The following is a 21,356-nucleotide window of genomic DNA, read 5'->3' as shown; positions in this document are numbered from 1 at the left end:
GTGTAAGAGGAGTAAGGATAATGTATGGAGCAAGAGGAGTGAGGTGAGTGAATCAAGAAAGAGGAGAAGAGTGTGTGCAGTAAGAGGAGTGAGGGAGGTGTGTGGCGTAATAGGAGTCAAGGGAGTGTGTGGAGTAAGGGAAGTGAGATGCCTGTGTGGAGTAAGAGGAGAAGATTGTGTGGAGTAAAAGGAGTAAGGGGAGTATGCAAAGTAAGAGGAGTGAGGGGATTGTGTGGAATAAGAGAAGTGAGAGGAGTGTGTGGAGTTAGCGCAGAAAAGTGTGTGGAGTAAAAGGAGTAAGGAGAGTCTGAGGAGTAAGAGGAGTGAGAAATATGTGTGGAGTAAGTGGAATGAGGGGAGTGTGTGGAGTAACAGGAGTGAGGGGAATGTGCAGTAAGAGAAGAAAGGAATGAATGGAGTAAGAGGAGGGAGGGGCACGAGGGCAGTAAGATGGGCGAGTTGGATGAGTGGAGCAATAGGAGTGAGAGTAGGGAGCAGTCATGTAAAACGACAGGTAGTGGTTTAGCTCCTAGGACCCACTTTCAGGTGCGTTTTATAACATTGGTGCCTTTCTACCTGGTACAGTGGCCATTGAGTACAATTACCACTTCTGCACCCCCTATAGCTACATCCCAGACTATACTAATAGTCTGGTGATTGCCAAATAGAAATTTAGCATGTGTGTCACAATTTCCATTTTGCTATATGCAAAAAGCAACAACATAAAAATGCATCCCCCTATATACCACTTGCTGTCACAATTTCATATCTGCAGTCTATTGCCCATTAGGAGGAACATTATACATTGTATCAGTTTTCATGAACGCTCGATCAATATTCCATCTGATTAAATGGAAGAAAAACCCTTCACTTAAACCCTTTATCATCTCACCGCAATGCTCTGCACTGTGGCCAAGTACAGCAGAGCCAGATCATCCAGGCCCTTGGACAGAGTCAACCCGACAACCTACGAAAAGTAAAAAAAAAAAAAGTTTTGGGGTAAACAGGATTCTGTAGAATTCAACTAAAGTCAAGCTAATCAGCAATTTAATATCTTTGCAGCTGCCTGCTCCTCTATTACAATAAAGTAATGAGCAGTGCATTATCTATTGGGAGTCTGTGGTCATCTGAAATCCACCTCCTCATGATAGGCTCCTGCTCTGTTCTTCCTCCATACTTTAACCTGCAGCTCTGCTTGTTTTGATACATATAAACACAATCTCACCAGGAGGTCAGTGCATTGTGAGCTGATTTTCATTACAGCAAGGAAAAAATGACTATTAGGTATGTTACTGAAGCATTCTTTATGAAGCTGAGATATGTTATGATTTTCCAAACTGGAGGTTTCTTTTCCATAAAAAAAAAATAATGATTTAACAGAGCTAACTTGTAATTTATTAGTCTGGGCAAGAAAATCACCGATTATACAACCAAAACCAAAACACCCCCCTCACCTCATAGGTTGATTTAATTAATTTGCATTTTGTATAATTAACCCATCTGGAGTACTGATAGATAATATAGCTCTAATTATTTACCATCCCTTTGAGGGAGAGATCAGCAAGGGGAGATCGATTTCCGTGAAAATCTGGCCAGACGTGCAAATCACCAGTCAGAAAGTCTCGGGGCCGTGACGCCTGCAGCTGGTCCAGGCGATCGTTTAAGTATGTGTACAGGTGTTGGCCACTACGAAAGAAGTGAGAAAACGGAGAGTTATTCCACTGAATGTAAATATTTACACGTATGATTGAGAGAAGGGAAGCGCAGACAATCAGAGGTAATTATCCGCTGTCGAACGTTCGCGTTCGTCTCATTTATAAATTAACCAAAGACCAGAAGGCGTCAGAGATGATGGAAACGATGGAGAGTAGTAGCTGGGTACATTCAGGTGAAAGGGAGAGTTTCTAATAAATATTGTATGGCCCATTAGGGCACTTTTATAGGGGAACAGGGATGGCACGGTTGCCAAGGCTGAAATTGTTATGGGCAAACCAAGCATGGCAGTATATTAAACACTAAAACTTGAACTGTTATGGAGGAACTTTGGCTAATAACATTACAGAATCATTGTGCCTGGCAGTGTTGGACTTGGTTGGCAAAGACCCATTAATAACATTGATTTTTGGGGCCAACTGTTCAGCTACATGTAAAAATAACCTAGTACACAAATTTACTTTTGCTTCAATGTAATAATAATTTAGCTAGCTTATTTAATAAACGATTACATTGTACCTTTTTCTGCAAATTGTGAATCAAGTGTAATAGCACTACTCAATAGCACAGCGTCCTACCGGAGGATTCTCCTGCTACCCTGTCGGCCAGTCCAAGCCCGATGCCTGGTATTGCTATGAGGGACTTTTCTAATTACGTTGCTAAGACTGTCTCTGCTATGAGAAATGGAGGTCGTCAATGTCATGAAAGAATTGTGACTAGTACTGACATGGCACTGGCACTGTTATAAAAGCACCATCTTGAAATTGCATAACAAGGAATAGAGGCTGGATTAATTGTGAGCGGTACTGTTATGGAAGCATTGGGACTGATTGTAAAGTGCCGTAAGGAAACCGAGATAGGTACTAACATGGATGCATTCTTATGAGGAACAGCACTTTATTCTGATAAATAAGCAACTATTATGTGGTTTCTTAGAGTGGCACTATCATGGGAGAACTATGACTGGTAATAATATGGATGTACAGTGACTGGTATTGTTATGGAGACCTATGATGGTATGGTCATGGCATGATTGTTATGTAAGAACTAGGGCTGATACTGTTCTGTGGTTACTTAGACTGCACTGCTATAGCGGAATGATGACTTGTACTTACATAGATGCAAATTGCCTGGAATTGTTACAGGGAACTAATATGACATTGTTATGGTGCTTTGTGCCTGGACTAATAGCAAGATTAAGGGTATGTGCACACATTATGGATTTGTGTGCAGATCCGCTGCAGATTCTCATGCGATTACCATGTTAGGCTATGGAAATGAAAAACCGCTGTGCACATGCTGCGGAAAATTCCGTGCGGAAATGTAGCGGTTTATTTCCCGCAGAACATCAATTCTTTGTGCAGATTCCGCAGCGTTTTTACACCTCTTCCATTATAGGAATTCGCAGGTGTAAAAACGCATGCCAAGTCCACAGAAAATCCGCAGTAATTCCACAGGTAAAATCCGCACACGAATCCGCAACGTGTGCACATACCCTTTCTGATACTGTTTTGTTGTTGCTTAGGCTGGCACTATTTTGTGCTTACTTAGACTGCATTGCCATAGAGTAATGGTGACTTGTACTAACAGAGATGCACATTTTACACTATTATAGGGAACTATGATGGCATTGATATGGTGCTTTGTGCCAGGACTAATAACAGGACTAACTGTTGTGCAGCTGCTTAGGCTGGCACTAGGGTATGTGCACACGTTGTGGATTCATGTGCGGATCCGCAGCAGTTTTCCATGGGATGTACAGTACCATGTTGTTATCCTATGGAAAATAAAAACCGCTGTGCACATCCGTGCGGAAACGCAGCGGTTTATTTTCCGCAGCATGTAAATTCTTTGTGTGGATTCCGCAGCGTTTTTACACCTATTCCATTCTAGGAATCCGCAGGTGTAAAAACGTTGGCGAAATCCGCACTAAATCCGCTAGAAATCCGCAAACGAATCCGCAACGTGTGCACATACCCTTATAGGGGAACTAATTCTGTCACTTTCTTGGCTCACTGGAAGTTCTACTTTCACAACAGCCAGAGAGACACAGGTTGCAGACTGCCAAATTAAGAATTAACATCGAAGATTTTCTCAAGGAATCTCCAGGTTAGAAGTTCTTCTCTCCATGAAGGCGAATGATTGGCTGTTGTCTCATTTAAAGTGAAATGGTAATATTCATTTAGCGCACATTTATACACAGCCACACACTAATGAACCCCCTGGGGGCTTCTGGCATCTGTTTTACCCGCCTGATCTCTGACCTCCCCCCAATGCTGTATATTTGCTCTTAGATTTTGCTCATTTAGCCCCATGTTTTTTCAATTAGAAGGTAACATGTGCGCCCGATCAGAGTATATCATTCAGAATGCGCCACACTTGGAAGACATTAAAATAATTAATTCACATCACTGCTCACATCATTTCCAATGTTTTCCTTTCTGGAACCAACTTGTAACTTAAAACTTTAAACTTTTCTATAATTTTTTTCCTCTTTGTTTCTGTAAGTTTTTTTTTTCAAAGTTCTGTCACGCACCAGTTTTTCTTTTACATGGATGATATAATTATTATTATTATAATTATTATTATTTATATAGTTGGTATTGCTGGTTTCACATAGCGTGTAATCCCCACAGATTGAAATTTGGATATTTTAAGAAAAGAGTACCAGTATGTCAGCGGACAGTGCCAGACACTTCTCTATAATAATGCTGGCCCCAATGAGTCTAACATTATATTAGTACCAGTCTAAGTGTAGGTGCTTCAATGACAGTATCACCTAAATGCCCTATAACAATGCCAGTCACCGTCCATTTTACATCAGTTACAGTATTAGCAGCTCCTTCATAACTGAGCCTGCAAACCTTCTCAGCACAAAGCACCAAAGCAATGCACTGTGTAACCATGACAGTGTATAAGCCCGGAACCTCGTTACACTGCCAGCTTTAAAAACCCTAACATAATGCCAATTCTAGAACTATGTAGTTTTCTAGCAGTGCCAGCATAAGGAACCATAACTATGTCTTCATAGTACCCTGTAAGGTCTCCTTCAGATGTCTGTTTTTTTCACATACGAGAATAATGGACCCAGTTTTATTATTATTATTATTATTACTAGATGTGTGCCCGATGCTATCGCATCGGGAGGGCAGTGACATCACGATGGGGGCAGCTTTGTGGCGCTGGGGGTGGCGGCCCACCCACCTCCGTGCAGTCACAAGCGGCAGGAAAGACGTGTTTTGCGGCCTGTGCTGGAGATGGTGTGTGGCGCCACCAGAGGGTGGCCGCACCTAATCTCCAGCACAGGCCTCAAACCGCCGTCTTTCCTGCTGGCTGTGACTGCACGGAGGTGGGTGGGCAGGCAGCGGCGGGATCCGGCGCGTGTAGTCAGGCAGTGGGTCCTGGCGGGGGTCCGGCGGCGGCATCCCTCTCATTACTCCCCCCTCATTACACCCCCTCATTATACCCCCTTCATTACACCCCTTTCGCTATACCCCCTCGTTACACCCCTTTCACAGCCTCGTGATCGCAGCGGCGGCCTGGATCCGAGCGGCAGCTGGGATCCGAGCAGCGGCTGGGATCCCAGCGGCGGGCGGTCGGGATCACAGCGGTGTTCGGGATCGTAGCAGCAGCTTGGATCCGAGCGGCAGCTGGGATCCCAGCGGCGTTCGGCATCGCAGCTGCGTCCTGGATCCGAACGCATCACTTGGGTGTACCAAAATGGCGGTTGGCATACTTCCGGTGCGGCGCAGTGGATTGTGGGATTCGGGGACATCCAGACAGAAGTGGATGACAGACAATTTAAGGCAATTATGAATATAGATAATTATGCATATATATAGCGCCATTTATTCCATGGCGCTTTACATGTGAAAAGGGGAAATATAGACAAGTATAATAAACATGTGTAAGACAAGGGACACACAAGTACATAAGGAGAGGGGACCCTGCCGGCGAGGGCTCACAGTCTACAGGGATGGGTGAGGATACAGTAAGAGAGGGTAGAGCAGGTCGTGCGGTGGTTCAGTAGACCGAGGATCATTGCAGGCTGTAGGCTTGTCGGAACAGGTGGGTCTTCAGGTTCTTCTTGAAGGTTTCCGCTGATATGTTGCGGCAGAGAGTTCCAGAGTATGGGGGAAGCACGGGAGAAGTCTTGTATGCGGTTTATCAGTGGTTTTGTACAGAATGTTATCAGAGTGTCATAACTTTTTTTCAGATGGGGAAAAAAAAGATTTTCTACCTTCTACTTTTCTGGCATTCGAGTGCTGTCCGATTTTTCTTTGATTCATTGACTCGTATTGATGATTTTGATCCGACACATGGAACAATATTAGATATATCTCCACAATTTTGTGCGAACATCTTGGTCCGCAAAAAAAAAAATCGAAAATGAGATCACTCCCGTAGACTATCATAGATAGCAGTTCTATCCGTGAAAAACCCATCTAGAACCTGTGCTTGAAAAACACACATCTGAATGAGCCCTAACAATGGCAAGCACTATGCAGCTATGAAAGTATCTCCCTGTCTCTCATAAAGGAACACGGAAAATAAAGGGCAAACCAAACCCTGAAGAGCATATTAAGCCCAATAAAATGTATATTATTAAATACCATATATAAGATTATAACACAACATCTGCTGTGTGTAATCAGGGACATACGTAACAATATTATCAGCGGTTTAATGTGCAAATAGTGCAAATTACTAGGATGAGCTACCTTAATACTACTTTATAATGCAGGATATAACTTTTTCCTCTAATCAGGTACTGGGTAAAACAGTCACATACATAAATTATATAAACGCTATTACATGCGCTGACCACTGGTTAGCATGAAGTGTTTGCCACCCCAACACACATTTTGCTCTTTCTTAGTCAGCGAAACCTGCAACTTCTGATGAAGAAAGAGCAAAACATGCACCTCCTGATGAAGAAATCATAAAACATGCACATCCTGACAAAGAAAAAAGCGAAACATGCACCTCCTGATGAAGAAAGAGCGAAACATGCATCTCTTGACGAAGAAAGAGCGTAACATGCACCTCCTGACAAAGAAAGAGCGAAGCATGCATCTCTTGACGAAGAAAGAGCGAAACATGCACCTCCTGACAAAGAAAGAGCGAAACATGCATCTCTTGGCGAAGAAAGAGCGAAACATGCACCTCCAGACAAAGAAAGAGCGAAACATGCATCTCTTGACGAAGAAAGAGCGAAACATGCACCTCCTGACAAAGAAAGACCGAAACATGCATCTCTTGACGAAGAAAGAGCGAAACATGCACCTCCTGACAAAGAAAGAGCGAAACATGCATCTCTTGATGAAGAAAGAGGGAAACATGCACCTCCTGATGAAGAAAGAGCGAAACATGCACCTCCTGATGAAGAAAGAGCGAAACATGAACCTCCTGACGAAGAAAGAGCGAAACATGAACCTCTTGACATTAAAGAGCGAAAAATGCACCTCCTGACGAAGAAAGAGCGAAACATGAACCTCCTGATGAAGAAAGAGCGAAACATGTACCTCCTGACGAAGAAAGAGCGAAACATACACTTCCTGATAAAGAAAAAGCGAAACCGAACAATGTGCCACCACAGAGCTCCATAGTAATGCCTCAGTGAGCAGGACAGTATTAGTCCATTTCACCACAGCAATGCCAGCTTTAGAAAGCTGATACTAGTGTGAATCTCAGCCCAATAAACCATAACAAATGCTATCACAGTTCCCCATAATAATGCATCCATGATAGACAAATCCAATATTCCCCATAATAGTGCCAACCGCAGTGCTTCCATAACAACCCCAGCACAATGGACCATACTAAGGTCAGCCACTGTAGAGAACATGCCATAATTACCTATGCAAAAATAAAAACACAGCCATATGTAGCTGAAAATAAATAGCTTTCCTTTGAAAAAAACATTGCGAAAATTAAAACTCAACTAAGTCGGATGCATTGTCACATAACAAGCGTCTGGATTTTGCATGCAGCTCTGGAGGAAACTTGATTATAAAACATATTTTTCAATATTTTATGTAGATTAAAACCTTTAAGACTGAAGACTCGAATTTCATGGCAACTTTTTAACTTTTTATCAAGCACTGACTGGGATTTACCATTACAAGACTTGTAGAGCCAGACCGGCCTCATATACCGAGGCATGTAATGAAGAAAACAGACCCATACTCCTTAACCACAGGGCCCTAACCCAAGGAGAAATCCATTCTTGTTACATTCAGAAACATAATCTTTCTTCTTCTCTCGTCTTTGATCTTCGTCCCATTTTACTCCAGTCTATTTTTTTTTTTTTTTGCCTAAAAGCTTTCAATCAGTGCGAGACAAAAGTAATTATTGTCAGGGATATCTTGGCAGATCTTTCCTATTGTGCAGCTGATGTATGAGCCCGGCTGCTTTCTATCATTACAGTAATGACAAATTGAAAAGGTTCCAGTAGGCAGCAGGAAAAGCCGTATCCAAAAAAAAAATGATACTGACCTGGATTTGGCTTTCTTTTGTAATTCGCCGTATCCATCGTGGCCCTGGACGACATGATCAATCTTAAAAGGGGAGAGAGAAATGCAAATTCAATGAAGTGTAATGGATACGGCATCTAATTCTGCATCGCATAATGCAAGATAATCTATTTATCCGCACAGGACCCAATTTAGAAAAACACCACGGACCGGCCGCTTCAATTCATCTACATAGATTGGATGCACATCAGCAAAATCGCAGACTAAAAAGTAACATTTATTTTAGCTTGGAGAAAAAAGGACTGCGTAATGTAAATGAGAGGAGGAGGAAGAAAAGTTCCCTCCTGATATCACTGTCATGACTTCAAAAAGTTGAGAATTTTTTTCTTTTATTCGGCTGGTTTTCAGATGAATTTGTGGTTAAAGCAAGAATGGGTATGTGCACACGCTGCGGATTCTGCTGCTGCAGATCTGGCCCTGCGGATCCGCAGCAGTTCCGCAGACATTGTACAGTACAATGTTAGCCAATGGGTTTTCAAATCCGCAGTGCACATGCTGTGGATTTCTCCGCGCGGATTTGCTGCGGTTTTAAATCTGCAGCATGTCAACTTTTTCTGCGGATTCCGCAGCGGTTTGACACCTGTTCCATTGTCCAGTTGTCAATCCGCATGGGGAAAACTGCTGGCAAATCCGCAGGAAAACCGCAGGTCACTTTACCTGCGGTTTTACCTGCAAATCCGCGCGGAAAAATCCGCAGATGAATCCGCAGCGTGTGCACTCACCCTATCTCAATGCCTGAAAGGGCTTTACAGTTTTAGATTTTGCAACTGTGCAGAGCACTTTGGGCCCCGATTGCGTTCATGAATTTTGTACTAAATGAAAAAATGCTGTTTATTTTTGCCTGTAAAGTTGTATTTTGCCCCTTCTTAGCACTAAAAAAAAATCACATGCTTTGCTAAAATGGCACAAAATACAAGCAACATTTTCCAACGTTGATAAACTCCAGCAGGCTCTAGAGTACATTTGTGCAAAAACGGCAATTGATAAATCACCCGAAAACAACTAGAAACACAAAATACTGTCACCAAATGGCAAAAAAGTCACGTGAACAAAATATAAAATGGACTATGGACATTTAAAGTAAAATAAGGTGTAAATGAAAAAAAAAGATGAAAAACACCAAGAAGTAAACAAAAAAATGCACAAATGTAATATTGAATCTGAATCTTTGTGTCGCATTCCTCACCCTATTACAGATATGTTTGCTGCCAGTAAATAGAAACAGTTGTTTACATCAAAAGCTTGAAAGTCGTTCCTGATCAGGTCATACTTGGAAGAGTGCACAATGTATTTTTTTAGGTGGGTTTAGGATGGGTCTGCTCCGAAAACCACCTGAAAAAAATGCGCTCAGAAAATCCTGAAATGAATCTTGCTATTAGTATCTATGTAAAAAGACTTTCATTCATATTTTCATGCTATTAAGCACTGGTTAAACTCTTCAGGCTTCCGAAAACGCCAAGTAGATAAAGGAAGTGACCTGACCATTCTTCAAGCATTTTCCACTTGGAAGACGCAATATACCGTACATTACATTAGAAGCCAATGAGAATGTCACTGGAAGAATTCTGGGCGTCTTTGGGGCGTTTTCGCTTGTACTGCAAAATTGACCTTGTATTTCCATTTTAAGCATTAATGGCATATGCACAAGAACCACCGATAAGACCATCAACTGTCAGGAGAACTGGAGTCTGGGTACCCCAAGAGTGACAGCAACAGTATCCTCGAAAGAACGTCAACCGCAGTGCCCTAATTATAGAGCCAGTTTCATTACCTGTAAAATTGAGAGCCAAAGTGCCCCCCCTTAAAATGGTAACAGTCATGTAGACCAGGTTTCCCCAACTCCAGTCCTCAAGGCCCACCAACAGATCATGTTTTCAGGATTTCCTTTGTATTGCACAGGTGATGCAATTATCAGCTGAGCAATACTAAGGAAATCCTGAAAACATGATCTGTTGGTGGGCCTTGAGGACTGGAGTTGGGGAACCCTGATGTAGACCCCATAAGATTGACAGCTACGGCCTCCCACAATAGAGTCAGCCAAAATGCCCTATAATCGAGCTAGCCGCAATGTCCCTCAATACAGTCAGCCGCAATGTCCCTCAATAGAGTCAGCCGCAATGTCCCTCAATAGAGTCAATCACATTGCTCCAAAATACCGACAATCATGATGTCCACTAGTAGAACCAGCTATAAGGCTCTTTAATCGGGGCAGTCACAGGTCGTATAATATCACCATCTACAATGCCCCGTAGTGCCGCCAGTACCGTATAATAGAGCCAGCTGCAGTGTCCGGTCTCTTACCAGCAGTGAGTAAATGGCAGCTACTATCATGATGCCTTAGTGGCTCAGTTATAGCACAGGCTACTTAAATGTGTCACTGTTCTCACCAGTATTACTTATTTATTATGCTTTGCTTTATAGCGCCATTAATTCCACAGCGCTTTACACACATCATCATCACTGTCCCCATTGGGGCTCACAATCTACATTCCCTATCAGTATGTTAAACACCTGGAGTGTGGGAGGAAACCGGAGTGCCCAGAGGAAACCCAGGGAGCAGGAGATCGTGAGAGCGACTGAGAGCCAGAGCGACTCACCCGAGCCAGGAAGGAGGCCAGAGACAGAAGAGATACTTCCCCTGGACATCAGTGGGACGGCGCCGAGACGACCGTCCGAGAACCGCTGCCCCGCGACGACCAGCGGCCGTTGCCGCCTCGCTCCTGCCCGCGGCTGCGGCCTTCCCGCGGACCCCAGCGGCCGCTGCCACCTCGCTCCTGCCCGCAGCTGCGGCCTTCCCGCGGACTCCAGCGGCCGCTGCCGCCGCCTCGCTCCAAGCTGCGGCCTGTTTCCACTCTGCCCTCGCCCGTGGTGGCGGCGGGTCCGGTGCCGTCGGCGGCCACCACTGTCCCGCTCCGGTCTGCGGCAGGGACTGAGCCTCTGCTTACCGCGAATTCCCCGTCGCAGCTGTTAGCTGCGCAGGTGGCCTGCCCCTCGCCACCCCACATCGCTGCCACTTGCCCCAGTCCGGGGGCTGCGGCCCATTCATCCAAGGACTCCGCCGGGGCCTGTGGTGCTCCAGTGTCATCAGAGCGCCGGAGCGCTCAAAGACTTTGTCAACGCTTCAGCAACTTGGCCCAGCGACGGCTACGCCGAAAGACCACCATCCCGAACAGCGAGGGACGTCTGGATGGCTAAGTTGACTATATAATTAAGGACCCGTAGTCGGCCATAACGCGGCCCTATAGTGACCGGCCATTTCCGGACGTAGTCATGTTCTACCCTGTTTGTGTTTTGCTTATATAGAGCCCCTGCGAGGGCAACCCTTGTTACCCCTTTTTGTTAGTCAGGCTGTGACTGAGGATAGTTACCGGTAGGCCTATAAACGATATTATAAAAAGCACCAAACCGTCTCGCGACTCGTCACTGCATCCTGCATACCTGCTACAGTAGTACCACATTTGGTGTAGTCGGCAGGATGCAGTCTCCGAGCGCAGACAACGAAGGCCCCCGGCCCAGCATTTCTTTGGGGGCTATGCTAGGCAATTTACCCAGGTTCTCCGACAGCAATACTATGCTGTGGAACTGGACCGAGCGAATGCGTGGGTTATTTAGGATGCATCTGCTTACTCCTGACCTAGAGGCAGAAGTGGCCCTGATGGCGTTGGACGGGGAAGCCCGGGCTACCGCAATGTTGAGGCCCCGGGGGTAGCGAAACACCTTCGTCAGGGTGTTACAGATCTTAGAAGAGACCTATGGGGACCCGACCGATGTGGGGGAACTGAGAACCCAGATGTTTGGACGCATGCAGAAAGAGGGGGAAACAGTGACCCAGTATATGAATGTTTTGCAGGAACTGTTTTTAGCGATTGAAAGGAAGGATGGAGTTGGCGTGGGGACCGTGGACGTAACATTACATGACCTGTTAGTGACCGGGTTACGAGACACCCTGACAAGACAGGCTTTGCGGGAGCGGGTGCGAGTGGACCCACATCTGACCTTTTCAGAAATAGGGAAGGAGGCATGGGTTCGGGAACAGGAGCAAGAGGTGACAGTCCCCGTGGAGATGGCTCGGAGTATCGAAGCATCCATAAGCGCCCTGAGCGAACCCCACTGGGTACAAGAGGTGAAGCAAGAGATAGAGTATTAAAGGTGAACTGGCCGAATCCAAGAAAGCGGCCACAAGGAGTCGGCCGGGGCCGGGTAAAGGAGGCATGAACCATCGCTGCCCTCACCCATGTCGGTCCCCACGACCATTCGCCTGTTACGATTGTGGAGAATTGGGACACTCTGCCCGAGAGTGCCCACGTTCCAGCGGAAACCCTCCCTGCTGGCCAAGAAGAGCAGAGGACCCTGAGCCGTGGAGATGCCGCCCGGAGTCGGAGCCCATCACACGGGGTGGAGGAAGGCACGAAGACCTGGTTGCACGGTGCCCAGTGGTATGGGCAGAGATCGAAGGTCGTGCCGTGCGATGCCTAATAGATACGGGATCGCAAGTAACGACCATGCCAGAGACTTATTTTCGGCAGCATTTTCCCAAAGCAGTGAGACCTCAGTGGGGGACCGTGATAAAGTTGGTAGCCGCCAACCAGCTACCTGTTCCTTTCCTGTCGTCGGAGTAGCCTGGATGCAGATTTCGATAAGCGGCAAATCACTCGGCCGCCGGGGAGTGGTCCTGACCCAGGGAGACACAAACAGCAAACATCCGGTTACTCTGGGTATGAACATATTACGAGAGTTCGGCAACCTCCTCCTCAGTGAGCCCACATAAGAGACTCTGAGCCACTGGGGTTCTCGCACGGCCAAAGGGCAGGTCTTCCAGCGATTGGTGCGGGAGGCGCGAGTGCTCCAGGAGTGCCAGGAGGGTGAGGCACTCAGCAAGGTCATCACGCCGGTGGCCCCCCCGCTCGTGCCTCCTCCAGGGCAGACGGTGGTAGCCCTGCCGATCCGCGCCCCGATGCCACTGGAGGGCGTGGAGGTGCAGGTGGAACCATGTTACTCGGAGCGCCTGCACCCTGGCCACGGTGCGGGAGGGGACCGTCTTGGTGCGTTGTCTCAACCTGGAAGACCAAGATATCGCCCTGAAACCCCGGGCCGAAATGGCCAAACTAGTGAGGCCTTTGGAGGAGATGCTGCCGGACCCCGCAGTCCAGTTGAAGGTGCAGCCCGAAGATCCTTGGGCAGTAACGGTACGAACCCAACAGACTGCCGTATCCTCGACCCAGGAGAAAGGTCGAGCCATCCTGGAGAGAATGCGGGCTGAACTTTCCGGCCTAGCGCCAGCCCAACTCCTCCAGGTAGAGACACTTCTTGGACAATAATACAGTGTCTTCGCCAGTCATGAGGATGACTTTGGATGTACCACGGCCATCACGCATGGGATCCCCACGGCAGGAGTGTCCCCCATCCGGGAGCGATATCAGCAAATACCACAGCAGCAATACCAGGAAGTGAAAACCCTCTTAGCCCAAATGCTTTGGAAGGGGGTCATATGAGAAAGCCAGAGCCCTTGGGTGGCCCCCATTGTCCTGGTTCGTAAAAAAGATGGCACTCTGCGTTTTTACGTAGACTATCGAAAGTTGAATGCCTGCACCATCAAGGATTCGTATCCGCTGCCCCGCATAAAAGAATCTCTGTCCGCCTTGGGGAACGCAACGTACTTTTCAACTCTAGACCTGGCCAGTGGGTACTGGCAGGTGCCGATGACAGAGGAAGACAGAGCCAAGACGGCATTTATCCTTCCCATGGGACTGTTCGAGTTTAATTGGATGCCGTTCGGGCTGGCCAACGCCCCAGGAACCTTCCAGCGGCTGATGGAGCGGTGTCTAGGAGACCTCAACTTTGAAGCCACGTTGATATAACTGGACGATATTATCATCTATTCTGCCACATTCGAGGACCACCTGCGGCAGTTGGGGCAGGTGCTCGGCCGTCTGCAGAAGTACGGGTTAAAGGTGAAGCCCCAGAAATGCCACCTGTTCCGCACCCAGATCGAATATCTGGGGCATACCGTCTCGGCGGAGGGTGTCAGACCATCCCTGGAAAAGGTTGCTGCCATCCAGGGGTGGCCTACCCCCGAGATGGTGAAAGACGTGCAGGCCTTCCTGTAGTTGGCCGGCTACTATCGTCAGTTCGTGAAAAATTTTGCACGCCGAGCCCTGCAGGACCTGCTGAAGAGGGCTCCAGCCGGGGCAATTGGTCGGAAGATCCAGTGGCAGCAATCACAAAAGGATGCGTTTCAAGATCTCAAAGCTGCACTCTCGGATGCCCCGGTATTGACATATGCAGATTTCTCGCAACCGTTCATCCTGCATACCGACGGGAGCCTCCAGGGACTAGGAGCTGTGTTGTCACAGGTGCAGGACGGCCGGGAGAAAGTGATCGCCTATGGTAGCCGGTCGCTGCACGAATCCGAACGCAACCCGGACAATTACAGCTCCTTTAAGCTCGAGCTCCTCACGGTGGTGTGGGCAATGACGGAGCGGTTCGCAGAGTACCTGGCGGGCTCTGAAGTCGTGGTGCGGACGGACAACAACCCGTTAGCCCATTTGGAGAATGCCAAACTGGGGGCCCTAGAGCAGCGGTGGGTGGCTCGGATGGCCAAGTTCAACTACAAGATCATCTACAAACGGGGAGCTGAAAACGTGCACGCCGATGCACTCTCCAGAATCCGACACACCACCCCAGGGAGGAATCGAGACGACGAATCAGAGGGGGAGGAGACGCCGTTTGCCCTCACCACCACCGCGCTTACAGTCAACGCGCAAGAAGCGCCTCATCCAGAGCTCTCAGGAGGAATACTGGAACAGCCACGCGACAAATGGATTCAGCAGCAACAGGAAGATAGAGAAATTGGACTCCTGCGCTGATGGGTGGCCACAGGCAAGTTGCCCACTGGCTCACAGAGACAGACTTTGACCCAGGATATGTTGCTGATGCTGCGCCAGTGGGAAAAGCTAGTCATCAAAAAGGGACTTTTATATCGAACAGCCATGTCACAAACAACGTCGGCTACAATATGGCAGGTAATCGTGCCCGCAACGCATCTCAGCCAACTGGCTCGGGAAGCCCATGAGAAGGGGGCTCACTTTGGTGCTCAAAAGACTTTGCAATGGCTGCAGCAGATAGCATACCATCCACGCTTGCATGCTGCTGTGGAAGAAGTTTGCCGAACCTGCTGCTCATGCGAGCTCGCTAAACCTCCCGCGCAACGAGCCCCGGTGCAGACAATTGTAACATCAGCTCCCCTGGAGCTCCTCACGGTGGACTATCTGACCATAGGTCCGGCCTATCAGGGGTACGAACATTGTCTCGTTATGGTGGACCATTTCACCAAGTTTGCCGTGGTCACCGCCACCTGAGACCAGACAGCGGAGTCGGCCGCCTATGCGATTTGTAAAAACTTTATCCAAGTGTACGGCTGCCCGCAACGAATACATTCGGACCAAGGAGCGTGCTTCCTAGGAAGAGTCATGGAAGAACTACATCATCTCTACGGTATCGATAAGTCTCGGACTACACCATACCACCCGCAGGGAAACGGAGCCTGCGAACGATTCAATCGAACACTAATCCAAATGCTGCGTACCCTGGAGAGCGACCGAAAGGCCCGCTGGCCTGAATATGTCCCTGAGCTGGTGTGGGTATATAATAACTGGGTGCACCGGGTGAATGGTTACACCCCCTACTCATTGCTGTTTGGACGGAAAGGCAAAGGAATCATGGAAGTGGAGTTAAACCCGGAGGAACCTCTACCCTGGACCGGAGTATCCACGTGGGTCCGAAACCACCGGTACCGGCTGCAGACCCTCCACCGAATCGTCCATACGAAGCTCCAGGATCTAGAACACCCGGGGGGAGCGCTGCCTCCACCAATTGACTTCCAGGCTGGGGATCGGGTACTCGTGCTAGAACAACGCCCCCAAAACAAGTTAGAACCACGGTGGGAGAAGAACCCGTATCGACAGGCCTGTGTATGAAATATAACTGGAAAGAGACGGTGTACCTCTCACTCGTACTGTGCACCAAAATATGTTTCACCCCTGTGCGTCCACTGATCCCATGCGACCCGAGCCGATCACTCAGGTCCTCGAACCCCCGTCAGCGGTCTGGGACCTGGATGATGAAGAGGACTTCCCAGCCACATCCGCAGGCCCTCCAAGTAATGACATTGCAGCAAACCCAGTTAGCCTGCCAGAATCGACCAACCCACCCCCATCCACCACCCCAGAAAGCTCCACCCCGGTCGAACTTAGACGCTCCGAGCGGTCAACAGCTGGCAAACCCCCTGAACGTTACGAACAGGACCTGTTCATATGGCGAAAAGAACTGTCGTGTCCAAAGACTAACTCGAGTCTACTAAAGCCCTCGCCCGAAGACTGGCGAGCAACTGGGCCCAGCGACGGCTACGCCGAAAGACCACCATCCCGAACGGCGAGGGACGTCTGGACGGCTAAGTTGACTATATAATTAAGGACCCGTAGTCGGCCATACCGCGACCCTATAGTGCCCGGCCATTGCTGGACGTAGTCATGTTCTACCCCGTTTGTGTTTCCTTGTATAGAGCCCCTGCGAGGGCAACCCTTGTTACCCCTTTTTGTTGGTCAGGCTGTGACTGAGGATAGTTACCTCTAGGCCTATAAACGTTATTATAAAAAGCACCAAACTGTCTCGCGACTCGTCACTGCATCCCTGCGTACCTGCTAGTACCACAGTCCGTTAGCTAAATCTACTATTTTTACAATTTTTGTGATGTGCCCTTTTCAGAATTCTCACGTACTTTTTAATGGTAAAGTTTTTTTCATGACATTTATAGAAAACACTAGGCACAGAGCAGAAAGGAGGCAGCACCGGCAATCCTTACAGTGTTAACGCCACTTTGCTCTAGTAAATGTTCAGTTTAGGAGATATGGGAGTAATGTTCGTGATCTTATCTTCTCAATTTCGGGAATTGAAAATGCTCACGCCTGTCATCCCAGTACCACTGTTCACATTTATAAAGGTCTACTGTCTGGAGCCCATTTACAAAATTAAATAACTTTAACAAATAAAGAAGGCTAAAGAGCACCTGCTTCCCTCAGATGAATGGACATGGAGCCATAGTTAAAGGGAACCTGTCGCTTTGTACGTCTAATCTGTAGACAGTGTGGAGTAGAGAAGGAGAATCTGAGCAGAATGATATGAAGGATTGTTGGAAAAGATTCAGTATAACTTGTGCTTTATACATTAAAATTTCTGGTGTTTGCATACATAGGAGTCCAGTGGGCGGTCCTACTCAGTGAGTGACATGCAGTCATACGTGGAAAACCATTAATCACTTATTGAGACCGCCCACTAGACCTATGCACAAAAATCAAGGATCTGAATCAATAAAATGCAAGATATACTGACACATTAACCCCAAAAATGCATCATGAACTATTACAGACATATGTTGAATCCTAATGAAAAAAAAAAAACATTATTATGACTTTTATAGACCTGTGTGTATTTTTTCTTATATCCCCCCCTCCCTGTGTGTCTTGGGGAAATGTCAGCAGATGACCTCTGATTTGCGCTGTGTTTCGGGATGAGCTGGATGACAGGCTGCCGTCTCTGCAATCTCTCCATGAATCACTTTATATCCAGAATCGATATGTAAATGCTGCAGATACAGCGGCTGGAGCGCTCTGTTATCTGAGTCACACCGGATTATCTAACCCTCATGACTAAACATCCATATATTATGCAGGGAATCGATGTGCACCGATCACCTCATGTCACATCGCTGCTATCTGAAAAGCTTCTAAAGATGAGAAGGGGAAGAGATCACGCCATGAGAGATCACTACAGTAGGCCGTGGACGGGTATGGCAGAAAGCGGCACTAGCCAAGGACTGAAGGCTCTATGACAGATTAAAAGGAGTTTTTATCCTTTAATTAATTCACACAAGTTCTGCAATTTTCTAATATATTTTATGTTGCAATTTCTTTACAAGATCTCTGCTGCCACTGATTCAGTTAGGAGCATTCTTCATGACATCCAGAGGATGGAACAGGTGTCAAACCGCTGCGGAATCCGCAGAAAGAATTGACATGCTGCGGATTTAAAATCCATTGATTAGCATTGTACTGTACAATGCTTGCGGAACTGCAGCGGATCCACAGAGGCAAATCTGCAGCGGATATGCAGCAGAATCCGCATCGTGTGCACAAGGCAAGCCCTAACAGGAGAGAGATTTCTGCCCTTGATGTGTTTAGTTCACAGGTAGTTTGTAATATATAGAAAGATTTAGATTGTTTTTTGTGGAAGGGAGTGAATTTTTGATATGTGTTTTATGTGATTTCTTTCTTCCTGGCATGATAATTGGAAAGGCACTCAAATTGGCTGATAAATTCATGAGTGGAGGACTGCCCAGGGAACATGCTGATATATTCAGGCTTGTGGGCTGAGTAGGGGATTGGGAAACCACAGCTGAAAAGACTGTGACAAATCGGGGAAATAAAAACACTTAAAGGGGTATTTCCATCTAGGCCATTTATGTCTTATAGCCATAATGGACTGATAGATGATGCTTTTCTTTTTTTTTACGAGAATGGAGCCTCATTATACGCTATCGGGAACCTGGAGGTGGCGGTTAATGAGCAACTCCCTTCCATGGGTGGTCCTATAATCTCTTTCTACAAATCCTCATGTTATTTACCGTTACAATGTAAGAAGCAAACGTTCAAATTAGTAATATCACTGTCATGGTCCAGTCCGGAGTTTATCTTCTGCTGTCTTCACTCCGGACTGGTCATGCGGGGGTTAATCTCCTCAGCCTCGTTCTGGAGCTAGCTGGGCTATTTCAATCCCTCACAGCCTGCTGACCAGTGTTAGTGATAGCTCAAGCTTGCAGTTTAGAGCCGCTGACCCTTGTACCCTGGTGAGCCGCTGACCCTTGTACCCTGGTGATCCTCCTGCCTTTGACTGATATTCACGTGTATGACCCGGACTGATTTCTGACCCCGTCTCTTGGTATTCGTTTCTGCTGTTACGTTCCCTCTCTGGCATCTGACTCCCCGGCTTGTACCCCGACCACGTATTTCGTCTCACGTTTTGGACCCCGTGCTCATGTTCTGGCTTTCTGACTCTCGGCTTTGGTATTTTGACTACGTGTATTGCTGCTCCTTCTGGTACGTCTGCTCCTGCTAGTTTCTGACTCGGTTCGTCTGACTATTCTCTCTCTTTACCTGTGGCACCTGTGCTGTTGCTCAGGGTTGCTGCTCTTAGTGTATAACCTCACTTCCCTCACCAGCTCCCCCTGTTGGAGGTTTCACTACATTATCACTAACCTCACATTTAAACGGGATTTTGCTTTTTTTTTTTCTCTCTGGCCATGGATCTGCTGCATAACTTGGCAAAGCAAGTGTCCAGTTTGACACAGATGGCGCAGGACTTTTCTGTGAATCATCAGTCCCTTGTCACGTCTCAGACCCACTTACAGAAAGAACTGACTGAGACTATTAAGACCATGCAGGGAAACACCTCTCATATTGTTTGTCCACCAGGTGACTCTGTAGATGTTATTTTGCACTCTCCTGAACCCTCAGTTAAACTTCCTGACACATTTTCTGTCGAAAAAGATCAATTTCATATATTCAAGGAGAGTTGTAAATTATGGTTTTCTCTTAGACCCCGATCGTCTGGGGATGAGACTCAGCGGGTGGGGATTGTTCTCTCCTTACTTAGGGAGGGTCCCCAATCCTGGGCTTTTTCATTGCCCCCTACTGCCCCTGAACGGATGTCGGTAGATAGGTTCTTTGAGGCCCTAGGACTTATCTATGACGAACCGGACCGTGTTAGGGTGGCAGAGGACACTATTTTGGGTCTGGGGCAAGGGAAGCACTCAGCCGAATGGTACAGCTCCGAATTCCGTCGATGGTCCACTGAGGTGTCCTGGGACGACTCTGCACTGAGATGTCTGTTCAGGAAGGGACTGTCGGATTGCTTGAAGGACGCTCTGGCTCTCCATCCACCTCCCAGTTCATTGGAGGAGGCTATGACTCAGGCTATCCATATGAATCGGAGACTGCGGGAGAGAGGTGTTACTCAGCGAGGGGTTCCGTTTTTCCCTGCTAACCCTGATGTTTTGCTTCCATCTGAACCTATGGAGGTGGAAGCCACCAACCCCCAGGAGAAAGAGAGGAGACGGCGACGTGATGGAAACCACCATGGTTACTTACCGGTAGCCGGTTTTTCCGGAACCCATGACAGCACCACCTGAGATCCGCCCTGCCAGGACAGGAACCTACTGAGACATAAGGGGCGGCACCTCTCCCCCGCTTCAGTTGGGTTACAGAGCATTGAGAGGACTTCCCGGTTAGTTACATGTTTAATCCAACACCACAACACTCAAAACACCCTACTAATTGTGCACACCCATACAGTGAAAAAGGGGGGGAATGTACGGGTGCTGTCGTGGGTTCCGGAAAAACCGGCTACCGGTAAGTAACCATGGTGGTTTTCCCTTCACCCATGACAGCACCACCTGAGAGATTTTTGGAGACTTCGAAACACCTTAGGGAGGGACCACCGCTTGCAGCACCCTTCTACCAAAGGTTAAGTCAGCAGAGGAGGATAGATTTAATCTATAGTGCTTAAAGAAGGTTGAAGGTGAGGCCCAGGTAGCGGCCTTACAAATCTGTTCGATTGATACCTCTGCCTTTTCAGCCCAGGAGGTCGCCACGGCTCTGGTGGAATGAGCCTTGATGCCGTCAGGAATCGGGATACCACTAGCTGAATAGGCTACACTAATGGCTTCCCTAATCCATCTAGCAATAGTCCCTTTTGAAACCCCATAGCCTTTCCTGGCACCCTGAAAAGCTACGAATAGGGACTGTGACCTCCTCCACAGTGGCAGATATATATTCTACGAGAGCCCTTTTAACATCCAGACTATGGAATTTATCCTCCCCCAGATTTTTTGGATTTTCGCAAAAGGATGGAAGGACAATTTCCTGACCCCGATGGAAATCTGATACTACCTTGGGCAGATAACTGGGGTCTGTTCTTAAAACTACCCTATCCTGAAAGACTTGCGTGTAAGGAGGATTTACTGAGAGAGCCTGTAAGTCGCTTATCCTGCGGGCT

The 21,356-nt window shown here is 47.4% G+C and overlaps 1 protein-coding gene across 9 annotated transcripts in view; it reads right to left on the bottom strand.

Annotated features, from left to right (window-relative positions):
• FGGY (FGGY carbohydrate kinase domain containing) overlaps positions 1-21,356 on the bottom strand; it is a 366,153-nt gene that overhangs the window by 85,318 nt on the left and 259,479 nt on the right. For all 9 annotated transcript variants that reach the window (XM_073544587.1, XM_073544585.1, XM_073544588.1 and 6 more), the window contains 3 exons: positions 8,212-8,273; positions 1,539-1,686; positions 893-967 (listed from right to left, as the gene is read on the bottom strand). In XM_073544587.1, coding sequence (XP_073400688.1) covers positions 893-967; positions 1,539-1,686; positions 8,212-8,273 — 285 coding nt within the window. The remainder of the gene's footprint in view (positions 1-892; positions 968-1,538; positions 1,687-8,211; positions 8,274-21,356) is intronic.

The sequence above is a fragment of the Dendrobates tinctorius genome, unplaced genomic scaffold, assembly GCF_039654945.1.
Source record: "Dendrobates tinctorius isolate UK_male_01 unplaced genomic scaffold, ASM3965494v1 ptg000138l, whole genome shotgun sequence".
Classification (NCBI taxonomy): domain Eukaryota; kingdom Metazoa; phylum Chordata; class Amphibia; order Anura; family Dendrobatidae; genus Dendrobates; species Dendrobates tinctorius.
The sequence above is the reverse complement of the archived record's forward strand: the minus strand, read 5'-3'. Positions and strand labels throughout refer to the sequence as shown.